This window comes from Lates calcarifer, linkage group LG12 (assembly GCF_001640805.2).
Source record: "Lates calcarifer isolate ASB-BC8 linkage group LG12, TLL_Latcal_v3, whole genome shotgun sequence".
Lineage (NCBI taxonomy): Eukaryota > Metazoa > Chordata > Actinopteri > Centropomidae > Lates > Lates calcarifer.
Window position 1 is genome coordinate 6978457 of NC_066844.1, and position 18827 is coordinate 6997283.

An 18827-nucleotide genomic window follows, 5' to 3' on the forward strand; every position below is an offset into this window, starting at 1 on the left:
CGATGTATTGTCAAAGTGGTTATTTGTTTTTTGTGTATTTGCTTGTGTTGAGCTTTCCTGGTCACTGTACCTTTAAGTTAAAACGAGGAAAAAAACGTACTGGAGGAGTCATTGTCGCTCATGCTCTTAAACTGAACTGAAGTCATTTTAGCCTCCTAATCTTTGAATATTGAGTTCAACATATCATTATGACCTTAACTGCAGTGTGTATCAGCTGTGAAAAAATATATCCTGATACTGAAAACTGGTCTATTATAAGTGTGATTTTTATGTAGAAATATACAGGAGGCACAGAAGAAGAGATTTTAAAGCACAGGGTACACAAATAGGAAGAATAATGTATTCATTATTATGGGAAAACAGAGAAGATGCTGTGTTGTCTCTGCAGTTGCTTACAGTGGTTGAGTGAGGATGTCATGCAATGAGTAGAGAGAGAAACTGGTTGACTGATGAACTGACCTGAATTTATTTCGTATGAACTTCTGCCATTAAAAACATAAATCAGTTCACATTTTGACAGTTTCACGCATCCTGTTTTCTCTAAACACATCTTCCCTCCGCTGTCTAAATCCAACTATTTGCTCATGTGGCAAACAGTAAAGTGTTGTGTCCACTTTGCACTGCTGTGACATAATTTGATTCGTGTTGGTAGAATCCAGTGTTTACATAATTCAAGTACAAAAAAAATAAAAAAAATAAACTGCCTGTTGACTTGAAAAGTTCATGCGATTTTTGTTGAGCTCACATGTCTGTTTATATCAATAGTAGCAGTAAAAGAAGAGGGAGAGAGAGGGGTTCAACCATCGTGGCAAAGATTGACTGCATGGCTGTGGCTGTCCTGACACCGCAGCGGCTATTTGTCACTATTAGTTTCCATTAATCTTAGTGAGGACATAGTTAAGCTTACACCAAGATAGCGCTCCAGTGTCGCATGTGAGAAACCGCAGAGTGATGGCATGGTTTGCATGCCTCTCATTTATCTAAACCATCCATTTAAGTAAACACCCAAAATGACCGATAATGGAGCCTGTTTGAGTCAAATGGACAAGTGGGTCATCACACACAAATGGCTGAAGTGATGAAATGCTCTCATGACTGCAGTCGAGACACTCACTCCCCGCAGCAGTCTACCATAAACTAACAGATGATCTGAAGCATAAAGTTAAAGTGTGGTTTTTAGGGATACCACTCATCACTTCTAGAATCAAACATGCAATCTACTTACCACTCAGAATCTGTAATAAAAAAAAATAAAAATAAAATTAATAATAATTAATACACACATCAAAGAAGCCTACAGGATGAAGATCTTTGAAAAAATTTAAAACAACAGAATCCAATGTTTGTTCCTAACAGCCTTATCACAACACGAGACTCCCGAAACAATTACTCTGTAGTCTTAAGCTCTAGAGTCAAAGGCAAGTGGACTTCTTTTAAGTTCCTTCAAGATATTTCACCTCTCATTTGGAAGGCTTCTTCACTTCTAAACCTAGCCTTTCATGATAATTTAATAAGAATACAAATCGTCTAACCTGGTTTCACTTCTTAGTCACCACCCAAACCTTGTTGTTCACATTGTTGGCTGTTTCTCCCCAGTTAGAGAAGCATCTGACCAATCAGAGCTTTGCAGGTGGGATTAAGAATAAGGTTGTTGACTTGCTACTTGGCTAGTTAGTGAACTTGCTAGATCCAGGAGAAATTGTGACAGAAAAATGGTCACTAAAATAGAGTGGATGAAACACTTCTGTGTTATGGAATAAACAAATCACTTTTTTGGGCATGTCTTCTTAGATCATGGCACTAGAACTGGTACAGAATTTTATTCCTGCAGTTTTCACTCGAGCAAAAAATTTTTTTTTTTTTTTTTTTTTTTTTTGCATATTGCACTGTATATATGTGTGTCCCCTGTTGTAACAAATAAAGAGGGAGACTATTGAACTCTGAGACTTGAAAGAGCTGTGGTTCGGTGTGTCCCTCATGGTCTGAGACCAAAACTAATTCAACAGGTCTGCAGATTTATTGCTTAAATTTTGGGATGTGAGATAGTAAAGTGTTGTTATTGGAACTCTGCACATCCTCAAGAGGGGAAGGAAAGTACAAAACTTTAAGAGAAAATAACATCATTTGCACAGCTCCAATTAAAGGACTGTGTCCTTTGGTTTTATGTCTTGTTGATGCAGTGATAAACAGACTAAAATGATGTGGTTCAGATGAGGGTCGGACATGTAAAGATTTTGAGCTTGGTTTTGGTCATTAGGGACTTAGAAATCCCACTTATCTGCCAGTAGCCAGATTTAGTTTTTTACTAAATGCTGTCACAGCTGAACTTGAGAGGAAAGAGAAGAACTGTTATGCATGTCCACTGACTTATCTGAAAAAAGAAAAATCTTTATAGTTTAAGATGATGATGATGATGATGCTGATGCTTTTGTCATAAACTCTTACTAGCTAGTGCTACTCACCATTCTCAGAAAGTGCCTTACGTAGCTCTCAGTTGTTGCAGATTTTTTTTTTTTTTGCTGACAAAATCTAATGCCTTTGCATGTATCGAGGACTGGGTCAGAATTTCTGTCTGACCTTCTCAAACTTAATGAGGTTTTGGTGACAGCTGTGCAAGAGCGAGACAGATTCATCCAACACAAGCACTCTGTCTCAGACCTCCAAACTTTTTTTTAGACAGCTAAATTGGGACAGATTTAGCTGCCCCCTCATTGAGCTGGGTACCAGGGCGGAAGACCACAGAATGACAGGAGTCTAGACTACAGAGTTTTGCTAGTCACACACACTCACACAGGACAATAATCTACTGACACATCCTGAAATAAAACAGAAGAAGCCTTTTCTTGCTGCTGTATTTGTTTTCTGTATGAGCTTCATGCATTAGGTCACTGAATGTGCAGGCGGTGCATTCATTCATGACTCAGTTGATGGAGAGGGATGTGTAACTTTAATTAATTCTCCATTATTTGTAGTTAATTTCCAGTTGTCTCACTACTGCTAGTTATTTCCCTCACTTTGGTTATTTAAGCCTCCCCAAGTCTAAACTAGTCTCCATCTGCAACAGTGACAGGTACAGTATGTGTTAGCATAGCATTCACAGTGTACAGTATGTACAAAGACATGTCTTGGCATGGTGTCTTCAATGTCCTGAGAGCTGCAGGAAGCTCAGAAACAATCCCTCTGATAAACATGCCACACTGAAGCACTCTAAATCTCACCAGAGAAATCCTGTTGGAGAGGCACTGGAAACTTTGCTTGGACTGCACAAAACACATTTCACTCTGAGTTTGCAAGGACTCAAAGTGTTAGTTATTTTGTGCATGTGTAAGTAGGTCTAACTCTGTGGCGCATTGTGGGTAAGGACCATACTTTCTGGAAATGTCTTTTAGGGCTTTATTGCAAGGGAACCAAACAACAGCCTAACTCTCCTGCACTTGTAGAAAAAGAAATCATTCACATGAATGTTTTGTGCCTGTGTGATGCCATGAAGAGAGTTTTGAAATGCTTCACGGTTACAATGCAGCCCTTGCCACACACATGCCTCACAAACTTCTACTCTAATGTAACTAAATATAACTCTAGGTCCAAAGCATAAAAATATCAATACTATACAATGCACTCATATGTCTCATATGTAACAGAAACACAGAAAGTAAAGAGCACACAAAATGTGTACCTCCATAAGAGGGAACAAAAAGGTAAAACCAGCAAAAATACACTGCATACTGTTTGGTTCATACAATGAAGCAAAAGCTAAACTTCTTATTAAACAAAATATTCCCTTTTTATAGGAGAATACGAAAAACACTACATGAAAACATATTAATGTCCATAAAATTACATTAACATCACTTGAGGATCCAAAGGGAAAGAAAGAAATGTAACATCAGAGATGTTATTATGTTTCTTTCAAAATGAAAGTCTCCTAAATCCACACAGGAATTTATAAAGCCTTGTTCATAATTTAGCTCAACAGCATACACGCTACTGCACCCTGTCACGTCATTCCCTGTCCCACAAAACTGCAAAAATATATTCCAAGTAAGACCTGTCTAATGGTGAACTCACACACATTCTGCAGATGACTTCAACAAACTTCTTTTAGATGCCAATTATCCCTCTGCTGGTCAGTCACTCTTCAGGGAAATACAGCATTTCACCATCTCAGTTTCAGTTTTTTTTTTTTTTTTTTACTCTGGCATTCCCTGGGTAAACTGAAGAAGTGGCCACAAAGCATTCGTTTGTATCTAATTATACTCAGATTTTTTGGCCATTTTTTATGTTTAACCCACAAGTGTTTGTTTTGTGTCTGTGATTTAAAAGGTACAGTGAAGGTGTTGTTGTACAGTTGCACAATTAGAAAATAACACCTCTGTGTTTTTTAGGGGGTGTGTGCATCTCCCAGTCGGTCAAGATTCCTCGGGAGCCCAAGCAGGGAGAGTTTGACAAGGTCATCCGGCGACTCAGAGAAAACCCAAATGCTAGAGTCGTCATACTTTTTGCCAACGAAGACGATATCAGGTATGGCTCGATTATAGCTACATAACATCACTTTGAAGATTAGAAAAACACGGCCACAGCAGACAGCAGGAAAAAACATGGCTGAACACAGCCATTTCGGTCCGGTTCTGCCAGACCACTGTGTAGTGAATTGCAAAGCAAAATCAAAGTGTAGCTGGTTGGGATACTGACCTTATCCATGGCAACATCTGTTTGCTCACCTTTGCAGGCGGCTACTCCATGCAGCTAAAAAGGCCAACCAGACAGGTCATTTCATCTGGGTGGGCTCGGACAGCTGGGGCTCAAAGATCTCTCCGGTTGTGCACCAAGAGGAGATGGCAGAGGGAGCAGTCACCATACTGCCCAAGCGCCAGTCCATCAAAGGTACAGAGACGGGCATTATGCATACATCAGATCTTATATATTCTTTTCATCTGAGGCAAAGCTGTGTCTGCTTGCAGAGGAATGCAAGTTGCTTTGTAACGCTTAACCACTATCATTTGATCATCAAATATCTAAAAAGTAAGTCAGACAAAGCAAGAAAGTAAATTGAACATATGCAGTATTCAATTACTTATACTGTAGAAAACAACAGACTGAAACAACACTGTTGTTTACACTGACACTGACTGTGTCAATGACCATGAACCCATTGATCTGTCTAGGGTTTGATCGTTACTTCATCAGCCGAACGCTGGAAAACAACAGAAGGAATATCTGGTTTGCTGAGTTCTGGGAGAACAACTTCAACTGCAAACTCAGCCGTCACGCTGTGAAGAAAGGGTCCGGGCTCAAAAAGTGCACAAGTAAGTTATTCTCCTGTTGAGAGAAAAACTATTTAATGTTCTTTTTGTTCAAACTTTGAACCAACTTGGAAACATTGTTTTGATGTCTTGAGGGAGGTGACACATTTAGCTCATGGTGAACATGTTTTGACAGCATTGCCCACCTATTATAAGTGGAACAGCCATACATTCAATATTCAAAATCACAGTTCATCTCACAGCTCATTTCAGTGCTGCACTATATTTCTGCTGAGTCTAGTGTGTTTACCCACATTGCTATAACGAGTGAATGGCTAAGCTGGGCTGCATGGTGAAAGCTTCAGGCTCAGTGCCATACGTTATACAGCTGTGGATAGCACAGGCTGTCTTGAGGTGGAAAAACACTGCACATTCTATTAAGATTTAAACACCAATTAAGTAGCTCAACATATATTTCAAAGATGAGGGTTAAACTAGTGTTTTCTGGGGGTTTCCTGGCTATAGTCTCTCTTATCTTGGCAAGTTTAATTACTTAAAAAGAATTGGTTACTGTTTGCTTCACTAATAATAATCAGTATGTATGCTTTAATCTTAATAAGAGCGAAATTGAGTGTGTATCATTTAAGTGTCGATTGAGGACGTGCTTATTACATGAGTGGGATAATTACATACATTGTGTATAATTACGCACGTTTACTTTGGCAGGCATTCAAGATACTCCTGATAATGTTATTGAATAGGATCTGCAATCATTTTTTTTGCTTTTGTACTTGGTCATGTGTATATTTATAGTCAAAAGAGGTTAAAGAAACTGGTCAGTTGAAAGAATATAAAATATTGCTCACAGATCAGCAAGCTAGCTCCAAAATGTTACCAAATGCCTAGAAAAATGATTAGCTAACACTAACATCTCTGACAAAATGTGATGATTTGTTGCTTTTCTTTGTCACACAAGGTCATAAAGTGAATCGATTTTTGACTCTTTATCAGACAAAACAAGACCTTTGAAGATGCCACTTTGGTCTGTGAGAAATTATAAGTGGTAGTTTTTTTAGTCATTTTCTGTCAGTTATTTCATTATGAATAATGAAAATAGTTATTAGTTGCAAGAACGGTTCTGAAAAGTAGCCTGCTAACACCTTCAGCATCCTCTCTGTGTCTCAGGTCATTGTGATCCTCGAGAGTCTCCCATGTGTAAACTAGTGTGAAACCACAAAGTTAACAAAAAATGGTGCCCACACACACTGAATTATTGCCTCCCAGCAGTATGTCATATTCAGCATGTGACCGAGAAGGTCCATATTTGGACTTCACCCGACTGAGCAAAACTATACTTGATAAGTCATCTTTTTTGCATCTCCTCAGTGTGTGGGTGCACTTTTTTTTTCTTGAGATTGTCTTACCATTCTTGTGGGTTTGGAATATGTTTTGTGTATATTATATGAAGTAAGATATGTAGCCTGACCCTTGGCTGTCAATATTTAAAAGAAATATTTTCCCAGAGATAATCCAGGATCTCTTAACTTCACTTAGCCATTAGTGGCATGTACACTTAGTAACTAGACTGTCACAGCAGTACTAGACTTTCCGTACCTTTGGCTGTTTTAATGAACCAGACTTTTTATCTACTCTTCCTAGTGTTTGCTCTTCTAAAGTGATGAGGGAAGCTGAGGAGTGAGAGCTCATTCAACAACCTGAGAACTAGATCCTGTAATTTCTTGCTAAAATTGGTTCTATCCTGTTGAATTTACACTCACAAATAAAAACTCAATTTCAGATTCCATTTATTTTTCAAGTATTGCAGCATTATACATCTGAGTACATTGCAAATGATATGTCATTGAGCCTTACATTATGCACACACAAATATCAAATGAAAGTTAAGTTTGATTTAATGATTCAAGTTTAATACAATCAGCCCTGGACTGTATTTAAATAAAGAAATAGCAATAGCTTTTCTCACAGTGAGGACACAGTAATAGTGTGCAACAAATAAAGATAAAGAAAAACTGCATTGCATTATATTACATAACATAGTTGGAGATGGGGTGCGAAGTTGGGGGGCATACAAGGGAGAAAAACAGAATAGATCAGCACATCATTACAGGGCACTGTCGGAAAATCACTCACTTTCACATTCATACTTAAGGGCAATTTTAAGCCCCTTGTCCGACTGAATTATGTGTCTTGAGGCAGAAACTACACAAACTCCAGGGAATCAAAGGGAATCAAAGTAACAACCTTCTTTCTGTGAGATGACAGTGTTAACCACTGAGCCACCATACTGGCCTGGAGTCAGATGTGTGTACGCACAATCTGCATCCCTTTCTTTCCACACAGACTCTAATATTTATAAACACGAACGTGTCGTGACAGTGTGTGTGGGATATGTCCACACATGCTTTACACAACAACAGATATCCAGACTTTAGTGACTGAGCTAAGTTGCACATGCAGCACTGATGGCTAAATAAAAGAAAACATCAAAGAGGGAATCTGGGTGAAAACATATTTTTAGTCTTTAATCAGTGGATACATATGCAAGAGCATTTATAAATGTGTGGATTAACAGTCTTCTATGAGCACAATCTTGGCATATTTTATGTATTAAATGTACAGTAATGTGGACATAATAAAACATCCCTAAATACATACATGTAATATATAACATTGTAAGTATCAATTAACTGAAATCAAAGACACTGACAGTAAATTCTCAAATAATGACCTTTATTTGCCTCAGTAGCAGAAAAAGCTAGGGCTTTATTTGACTTTCATTAACAGGCTTATATAAGGCAGGCCCTTTATTTCTGAATTCCCCTGCTCCACAGTGAATGCAAACTCAAAACTTCATCACTGTGTACATTTTGTCTTGTCCATTTTCACCGTACAAATTCATTAGTACAGAAAGAGTCATGTCAGGCATTACACTTGAATGAACATTACAAGTCTTGCAGCCTTCCTTTTACACTGTAAGTAACCATTTAATGTGACAAACCATCAGGAAGTTTTGTTGTCAAAATCATTACATTGATCAGGGGTATGGCAAAGAAGAAAGGACCGGAATTAATTGAGTATGAGAACATTATTTCTATTAAAGAAGAGAGACTTAGAGCAGCAGAGCGGTGACTAAAATGTGACTCTGTTGTTGTAATGATGAAATTAGTACTGTGGAAATTTACATTTTACTGAATTTACTATGTTAGCTGTGGTGAGGCTCCAGGTTTATTCATTCCTATCAATGGTTTTTTTTTTTTTTCTGCTTTTATGAGCGACTGGCCTTTATTTGTTTGCACTGGCCATTATTTAAACACTGGCTTTTATATGAGAATTTACAGCAAATCATTGATATAAATGGGGTGGGTGAAATATTAGAAACACCTCTTAGTATTAAGCAATACACTTAAACAACACAGCCTCCAAAATGTCAGTCTAAGCATCATAACCTTCATGAATTTAAGAATTTATATCACAGGGGTATGACACCAGTAATGGCTGTGCATTATGGTTGGGTGACATTATAATTGAGATTTTGCCTAAACGTTAGTGATGTTAAAGCTATCCCTTTCATGTCTCTGGTTGTAATAGACCAATCAGTGATTAGGACTGCTTTAGGGTAAACTGAATTTCTAACATATTCATATGAAAGTGATGAAGAGCATTGATTTGTCAGGTTGTTAATCAGCTCAGTAATCCATGAGCAGACATTCCCATCTGATTATTTTATCTCTGAAAGTCTCTTAATGAAGTTTCTGAAAATTTGATACAGTATTCACATCTCTATTTATATTCTAAAATATAATATACTATGATGATTATATCTATAGCCCTGCTTAACAAATCAAAGGATAACTGGACAATATCAGTAGTGTCACAAAGAGCATAATAATTCTTATATGTACAGCTGTAAATGGATGTGTTGACATCCTATTTATATATAATTGTGGTAGTGATTCAGTGTAAAGAGCCAATACTTAAGAGAATTTTGATATATTTTATATATATTTTATAGACTCAGTGTTTCACAAAGGAACATCTTGGCCAAACAATAAACAACCAAAACAGTACTGCTGAAATAGTACAGATTCACTTCATACACGAGAGACGAACTACAACTTTTACTCAAGAGGTTGGCTCCAAAACCAACAGCTGGCGTTGTCTTCACAGGCAGTAAATCCCAACACTAAGCGCTCTAAAGAGATAACACAGCGGGTTATATGTAGGGCAACACTCAGGTGGATGAGATAAAACTGATAGATGAGTTAGTCTTGAGATTGGTAGGAGTGACCCCGGGTGAAACTGCCAGCGGGAATGTGGGTGACAGCTCCTCTGGGAGCAGCAGTGACAGTTCAGGAGTGTGCTGTCTGATTAACTCCCTCTATAACACTGGTGACGCGTGTTTGTAATTTCACTATGACTGAGATGTAAAATATGGAAAAATGTGTATTCCAGTGTTTAAATTTGGCACAAAGACAGCATATATATTCTGCTGTTGTGTACACAAGAGCCTCTAATCTTGAATCTGAAGAGGCTTTTATGCATCTGCCCCTGGAGTCATAATATCGAAGGTTACTGGAAGATTTACAAGTATCTCCATTTGTCTATGTGATAACAGCAAAGTAAGAAAACAGTTGAGTCGAATAAAGTTAAATCAGGTTGATTTAGCAGAATTCCCTAATATTTTTAGCAGTAATAGACATGTTAGTGGATATATGACTGCAGATTACTATTTTTAAAGGTATGTTTTATAGTGAAAATTTCCAGCAAACATCCAACGTCAGGTTTATTTAGACTTTAAAAGCATGTCAGAAATACATTTTATTGGATTTTAGAAAGGCTAAATAATTTCCTAGAACAGCTGGACACTGACTCAAAATGACACAAACTGAATACAAACTAGAAAAAAAGACATCATCTGCCATTAGATGTTGAATAAAGTGAGTATGTGACGTACGGCAGCTACTGTAAATCTTGAGCAGTCAACCCAGTAATTGACTTAAGTCAGTAAGTAATCGCTACAGTTTAAGGCATTAAAAACTCAGTCAAGGTCAATAGAAAAGCAAATTATCCTTTACTGATTCTTTGTGGTGAAAATGTTCACACACTTGATGTTATTTATTTTACAATCCCCTGGAGCTGGGGTTAACTTCATGACTCTTCACATAGTCACATCAATATTATAAAGAATCTGGCTGTAGTACAAGTGAGTGTGGTAGAGCAGTGTGCATAAAGCAGCCAGTAGCTCCTCTGTCACTCGCTTTGCTCATTACAGACATTTTAGTGTCGAACTTCACTATCAGCCCTGCTTCACAGGCAGAGAGAGAGTCTCACAGCATTTGTTTGAGGTTAAAGTGTGACACTCGTGGTGCCTCTCCACTGGTGAAGAACCCCTCCGTGTCTCTGAGGCAGCTGTGAGAGCACCACATGGGGCACGCCGTAGAATTATCAGTGTCCTGAGAGGGTTAGACTGCTCAGCATGATCAGAGGATAAGGAGGGCATGAGTGACTGACAAAAAGAAAAGTGAGACTTGTCTTTTATCTGTGTTTGAAGGAGATGTAAAACTGATATTGATTAATGTGGAAAGGAGAGGTAAGGTAGAGCAGGGACCTCATCTCATTGGCTTCTTATTTCTCCTGCGTATTAATGATGTGGGGGAGCAGCAGGAAACACAGCAATGCAGATAAAGCAAGCATATACTTGGCTTCTTCATCCAAGCATCTATTTTTTAACCACTTATCCTGCTTAGGGTTGCAGGGGACTGGAGCCTTTCCCAGCATGCACTGGGTTAGAGGTGGAGGAATATTTTGGACATGTTGCCAGTCAACTGCAGGGGAATATTTTTTGTATGATGATGAAGTTAAATACAATGTAGAATAGGGCTGAATAGGCTTGCTAATATTGTGGTTGCAGTTTAAATTGTGATTATTTTCTACAAATAAAATTACAGGCCTCAGATTATATAAATACCAGAGACCAAATCTTATGAAAAGCAAATCTTACAAAAGTCCTTATACGAGAAGAAAAAAAAACAAAAACAGCAACAAAAATAGATCAAATATGTTGCTTGTCAAAGCTGCACTGATAGCCAAATTAAATCAGCTTAGACAGTTTAACTGTCTAATTAGCTAAACATTTAACTGAGAGATTTCAACCACTGTTATTTGCCAGCTCTCTGGCATTGACTCATCTCTACGATCAACTTCTAACTTTCTAACATGATCACCTAGAAACTTTATGTAGATAAATACTCACACTCCGGACTTTTCACAGTCCATTCTCTAATGCATCTTTCCAGACAACCTTTATAGCTGATTTAAAATGATCCATCTTTTTCCCCATAATAGAAAAATAATTGATTATGTTGTCATGAATCAATTGGTTGATTGACAGTTTTGGTAATTAATTAATCTTTTTTCAAAAAAGGAACACCAGACATTGGCTGATTCCAGCTTCTCAAAAGTAACAACTTGCTCAGTTATAGTCTTATATAACCACTTAATTGAAAACATAAATGTTAACAGGCAATATAATTATTCTATATCTTGTAGCAAAAATATAGAATTACCGCCTCATAGTTGTGCCGCTCTGCCAACCAGTCAGCTTGCAACAAATCTAATCAGTTCATCCTTGAGTCCAAGTGGCCATTTGTGCCAGATGTAATTAAGTTCCCTCCAGGCATTACTGATACATTGCACATACACAAGAATGGGATGGACGTGAGGTCGTAGTGATCTTGACCTTTGACCACCAGAATCTAATCAGTCCAAGTGAATGTTTGTGCCAAATTTGAAAACTTTCGCTCAAGGCATTCCCGAGATATTGTATTCACGAGAGTGGGATGGATGGACAACATAATGCCTCCAGCCATGCCTGTCACCAACGCAGAGTCATGAAAAAAAGAAAAAAATGTATAGGCACTGTAGCTGTCATTTTAGATATAAGAAGAAGATAAATATATACATATATCTACCAAAATGTGAAATGAAAGTGTAGCACTCATAGCACCAGTGTCAGATTAATTTAAGAGACAGTCCAAGTGTCTTGGCAGGAAAAGACTGGAGGGCCTGCGGCCAGTCACAAGCTGAAAGAAAGGTCAAAGGTTTTGAGCCCACACACACTGTCACAAAATGTCTTATGTGACACCTCAGAGTGGAAGACACCCACACTTTGCCTCTGCCTTGCTTAATCTGACTAGATTTCTCTGAAAGCAAAACGCCAGACTGGAAAATATATGTTACAGAGCCAAAATGCCAATGAAGAGGGAGCTTCAGAGAGAGATGGAGGCAAAAAGGGAAATGGTCTTATGGAGAAGCGACAATACAAAGTTAGTGTGGGTGGCCTGCCAAGCCTGCAAGAGAAATATCACTCTCACACCCACTCTGGCTCGCAGGATTCCCTATGGCACAAGCATGTCGGCCAAACTGTGACAATCTCTGTCCAATCAAGGCCCTGTGGCCCTTAATTACTGAGCCGTAACCTCCAACAATAATTCATGCATTTCAAAAGCTCATGAGATAATCGGGGACATTAAACCGCCTCTGGTCTGCAGTGAGGAGCTGGAGATGTAGCAAATGAAAGATGGCTGACAGAAGGAGACCTCTGCTGATTCAAGGGCTAGCACTCTTTCAGACTGAAGTGGCTGTTGAAAATTGCTTGAACCTTAAGAGGACAGATGTTGCATGATAAATGACTGCTCTGCTACAAATGTGTGGTTATGGATCACTAGAATCCACAGGTCCAAAACGTTAACAGAAGCTAATAAGCAATGAAAATGACCATATATAGTGTATGTAATTAATATTTTTTGGTGAAGCAGGGTTTAATATTTATAAGGTTACATAGTACAGGGAGTCAGGGGGTTCATCTTAAAGATCAACATGGGCCACTACCCTGACAGCGGATAGAAAATCTTATGGAATAATTGCTTGAGTTTTTAAATATTTGCCAATTAAATAATTTTTTCCAGGTCTGGGTCAGAAAATGTGACTGTATTTCCACAAAAAATCCCACTCAAAATGTGATAATTAATTAAATAAACTTAATATCACACCACGTGTCACCTTGTTGCATTCAGTATTCAGCTCTGTATTGTGTTATTCAACAGGACTGCTCAATCCTTAAGAACACCCAGCAGCTTACATTTTAATTCATTATGCTGCAGTCAATGACAAATTATTTACTTACCAAAATATACCTGCTATGGAGGCAGTCCAAACCATAGCTAGTAAATAGAAGTACCATATGTACTAACATGTTAGATGATTGGTGATCCCAAAGCCAAAGTGAATGGGTGATTGTGTTGACTTGGGTTTATATCAATTTAATTTTGCAACTAAAAGTGCTGTTGAAATGCAGTAGAATTTAAAAAATTTGCTTTGGAAAATCAATCATTAACAAAAAAGAGACTAATAACTAAATGAAGTATTGTTGATTAAGCTAAACTATTTTTTCTCTCAAAACTCCATAACTATGCATCTTATAATGAAAAACTGACTTACTTCTTACTGTTATCTAGCTCAATACTGCACCAATTCAATTTTTTTCCTTTTTTTTAATCAATCATTTACACCTAAAAACAAACCAGGGTTATCCTTTAACAGTTGGTGTGATTTCACATTTTTGAAATATATGGTGGCAAAAGATTCATTTAAACAGATCTGCACACCACTGGGTAATTTTTCACCCAGCAGTATAGCCATTATTTAAAATATTTGAGCAGCAGATTCCCCACTGTGCTCTTAATAACTTGCAAAGCTTGATTGAATTCCATTTGGCAGGTATATAAATACTGTATATGCAGTTCTGTTATTAGCTAATCCCTGGTAATTAGTCTATTGTTAATCTAAATTGAACACACCTGCTTTTTATAATCACTTACGCACATACAGCAGAGTTACATGGAGACGGCTTTAAGATTTGATGCTTGCGAAGAGAAAGAAGAAGTTGGGATTGGCGTATTATATCTCCTTCTCAGAGCCCACCTCCTCATAGCAATTAGCAATCACAAAAACCTATGGAACATCCTGGGCCAGGATTAATAAACTCCTATCACAAGTTATTACATTCAGCCTATGAGCGGATTATCCCTGTCCTGCGAATGGATGTCTCTATTTCCTGCCGCTCTCATTCCTCACTGTATCGGCTTGTAAATACATTCAGGCAATATAGACTCAACTCACATTTGGACACTCAGTCAGGCAAGTCAGGATTCTCGGATCAGTTCTTTTGAAGTTGTTAATAGAAAATGGCTTATAGGTAATAGTCAGTGGCATAGAAATGTAGGTCCAAGACTTAATGTTTACAGAGTGACTCACAGGGAAGTCCATGTATTCTTGCTGGACAGACAAGAAAGAGTTTTTGTTTTTAACTGATGAGATTTCCCAGAGGAGAAAACCTTGTACTTCAGATATTGGAATTGATTTGCTCCTCTGCAGCGATCCAGATATTTACCTTCTAGCTAATTGCAAGTGGCAAGACCCATTCAGTACAGAAAGAATAAGACTTGCCAAGGAGCAAGGCATTTTCTTCTGTGCCTTTTTGGACTGACGCCACGCCCTCCATTTTAAAAGGTTCGGCTCATTCCAAGTCGTTTGCACAGAGCTGTCTGCTCCAACCTGAGCTACTCCCCTAAGTGGTGGTGACAAGAGGAGAGAAGTGTTGAAAAGATAAGTTTTAGTGACTGTTGGCAAACCGAGGCAGTATCTTAAAGTTATTCTGTAATTGAGTTTTAAGATGGATCTTCTCAGAAACGGTTTTTGGTGCTATTATGCATATTAGTTGTCTGGAACAGGCACTAAATATGCTGCTTCATTGTCAGCCTACTTCAAACAAGGGTCAGGGACAAACTCACAAGTAGATAATTCTTTAAGCTGGACCCACTCACAGAAACCACTTGAGTCTTTAAGTGAATACATTTTTCTTGATTGCATGATGGGGCTGATAGAATTACAGAATTTTTTCCTGATTAAGTATTTTAAACCCACTTATGAAATCCCTTCCAGTCTCCCTCACGATTGGTTAACTACATGGATCCAAATGTCAGACTCAACCTTGCACTTGACATGGTTAACAATGAGCCAAATGCGTGACCGCAGAGGGTGCAGTTCTCATAATTGAAATGCACGCATCTAAGTCACCCACATCACACATGTACAATACAGTTTATGCATGTGATTTGTCTAATTTATATATGTCTGTGTCTTACAGATCAAGAGCGGATAGGAAAGGACTCAAATTATGAACAGGAAGGAAAAGTGCAGTTTGTTATCGATGCTGTTTATGCAATGGCCCATGCCCTGCACAACATGCACCAGGAGCTCTGCCCGGGGAAAGTGGGCCTCTGCGCAAAAATGGATCCTATCAACGGCACTCATCTGCTGAAGCACATACGCCGTCTAAACTTTGCAGGTCAGTTATGTTTATTGATACTGGAAAACCTGTTAGTCTCAACTCAAGAGGGATTCTAATGTGAGCTTTTTTTTTTTAAACACTCTCAACTCTCTCATTAACTGAAACTGTACTTTTGAAGGCTACAGTGTTGTCAGGTGCTGAAAGCCAGTCGTGCAAAGATTCCAGTAACATCAGGCCAACCATCATACATTCAGATTCAGTAAGCACACTCGGTTTGCAAATATGTGTCAAATGCTGTGCTGCAGTTCACAGTACATCAGTGGGTTGACCACATAGACTGCAGTCATCTCCAACCAATTTTTCCTTCCACCTTTGTACCGGCTACAGAAAACTTCATCCATTATAGCATGTAAGCAAACAGATATACAGTTACAACTATAGTATTTCTGTGCCAAAAACCACACAAAACGCATTGATAACCATATCAATGTGAGATGTTCTGATATTTAACAGAGCACAGTCACAAAAAATTAAGAGGTGATTAGGATCACTGACTGTGGTGCCATAATATATTGCTAACAAAATTAACATACAATAAATAATCAGGCTGGTTTGAAATAAGTTCTTTACCATTTCATGACTATAGAAGAGGAAGTCATTGTCACCAAAATCAGTAGGATTCATCCTCTGGGAACAATGAATGTCTAAACAACGTTTAGTGCATTCCATCTAGTAGATGTTGAGATATTTCATAAGTGAAAACTTTGACCTGTCAATGGTGCTAGATGAAGAATTTGGGAATCACCAAAGTCATTAGGATTCATCCTCTGGGGAACATGAATGTACAAAATTTCATGGCAACACATAAAATAGCTGTTGAGATATTTGAGTCTGGACCAAAGTGGTGGACCAACAGACCAAAATTGCCAATATTGGTATGATTATGAATTCTTTCATATCCTTAAGTTGTATAAAAACAATAATTATTGTACACCTGGAAACACTGGAAGTCTATAAATTCACTAAACTGAAGTAGGTCATATTAATTACTTTACTTTAAATGTATTAGAAAGACATTTCTGGCACAATGAGACAGTTTTGAAGTCATTTTCTTCCAGTGAGTAACATATCACGGGTCAGAACCCAACACCTTACTTACTCTCTTCTGTTGTGTGACCTATTTCCATTTCCTTTTTGTAGTCTCACATTACACCCAGCTATCAGTTTAAGTTCACGTCCATGACAGGCATATTAATAATTAACTGCTTTCACACAAAGAGCAGTGATCCAGAGTTTCATTATATAGACACTGCCTTTTTATAGCAAAGCAATTTAAGACAATTAAAATTCTTTTATAGAGACTTGAGTATGCAGTGTTTGTACAGATAAATTATTCATTTGAACTCCTGCTCTTCAAGCTAATTTGTCATTCTAATATCTACTTGTTGCATTGGCAGAATGTCAATTCAATGTTTAATTCATGTCTGAGGAGTAAAAGAAAATATTTCCCCTTCAAAAAATTGAATGGGTGATTTCGCAAGCCTCCACGTCAGTAAGAATCAGGGACATTTTTATCATGAAAGAGAGTATGCCACTGTTAATAAGTGCTTTAGTAAATTAGGAAATGTTCAGGTTGGGACAAACATTACTGTTCTCTTTGGCGAGAGATTACTAACTCCAAATGTTGTCTGGACTACACCACTGCTGCCAGAGACAGTTGCAGCGCTTCTGTCCAGTGTGTCATTGTCTGTGGACCACACTAACAGAACATCTCACACGCTTGCATTTGAAGCCTGGAATCCATTTGTTAATATATACACATGTGAGATATAGACATATAAACAGACATGAATCACTCCACATCTCAATAGTCTTGGTCTTGTGCTTATTGACAGCTATTTTTATGAGATGGAAAAACAATAAGAGCTTTGTATGCAATGTTTAAGGGGATGCCAATCCTACATAGCCACCCAGTCAAAATATCAAATATTCAATTAATGTGTATGAGATTGTTGCAGCTATCCTAAATTGTGGTAAGTCAACTTACAGAAAAAAAATCGCAACTTGACATATTTGTTTGATCATCCTGAAAAATCTTAAGTCAGCTGCTCCAAACAGCCTCTGCTGCTGTTTCTATGTCATTTGACATCTGTGGGACAGATTCACTTGCTAATGATTTGTTTGTGTGTTCTCACTATATCAACATGCTGTATTCGGCTTTTGGTGCTACAGTAAGACTGGACACAGATTTAGATATGAATGTTGGAAAAGGAATTTTAAACTTTAAAGGTAGTGTGCCTGGACCTCTACAGCTTTGGAATGGGATAAATGTCCTCAGTGTTCTGACTGCATTTCCTCCACATAATGTTCAGTGTTTGCTCAGCCTTTACTAACTCAAGTTTGTCAGTGTAAAGCAGCTGATCTGAATTCCATGACTTGTGGGGAAATCAGGTGGGAAAAGTAAACAGCCTCCTTCAACAACAACCATTAAAATACCCTTAACCCCCAACTGCACCAGCTGAGCTGATCAGAATCAAATAGCATGTGGGAGAAAAACAGCTGATGGGCCGCTGCTCACAACATGCAGTATGTTGGCTTCAGTGGTTCTCGTGGTCTGTTGTAAAACGACTTCTGTGTCCTCCCTTTTTTTCAGACAGAAATTTTTATTTCTCTTAGTTTATGTCTAGATACATGAGGTTTATATAATTTTCTACCAAGAAAAGAAAAGTAGGTATCTATTTGCATATATTGTATATAATTTTTTATTCCATCTCTATATATATATACCTTTACATGAGAGACACCATTGTGTCTGGCACCACGTTCAGAGTAGGAGTTTTAAATGCAGTCACTCTGGGAAGACATGGCAGGTTTTATTCCTGTCTTTGGCACTGATGTTTGCATCCTTCTGTTTGGGTTTTTGGACCAATCCTTAAAAAAAATAATAAAAAAATAAAAAATCATAAAAATTCACATACAGTTAATTTAAAATGATCGAATGTTGATTATAAAAAGTATGTGGATTGTAATTGCATCCAATAGAAATCAGCAATTTTTAAAATTGGTTTTACACTCAGGACTGAGTGGTGCTTGTCATAAAGTGGCTTCAACAAGGTTTTATGCCTACAAGCAGGGACATGAAGCTCCAGTGCAGTACTGTAGATCCTTTTGGGCTGAATTTTTTTCTTACCAGGCAAAGTGTATAAATGTTA

The 18827-nt window shown here is 37.9% G+C and overlaps 1 protein-coding gene across 1 annotated transcript in view; it reads left to right on the forward strand.

Annotated features, from left to right (window-relative positions):
* Positions 1–18827, forward strand: part of LOC108888091 (metabotropic glutamate receptor 4) — a 153544-nt gene that overhangs the window by 112201 nt on the left and 22516 nt on the right. The window contains exons 4-7 of the mRNA XM_018683907.2: positions 4386–4521; positions 4730–4884; positions 5166–5306; positions 15472–15672. Of these exons, the coding sequence (XP_018539423.1) occupies positions 4386–4521; positions 4730–4884; positions 5166–5306; positions 15472–15672 (633 nt within the window). The remainder of the gene's footprint in view (positions 1–4385; positions 4522–4729; positions 4885–5165; positions 5307–15471; positions 15673–18827) is intronic.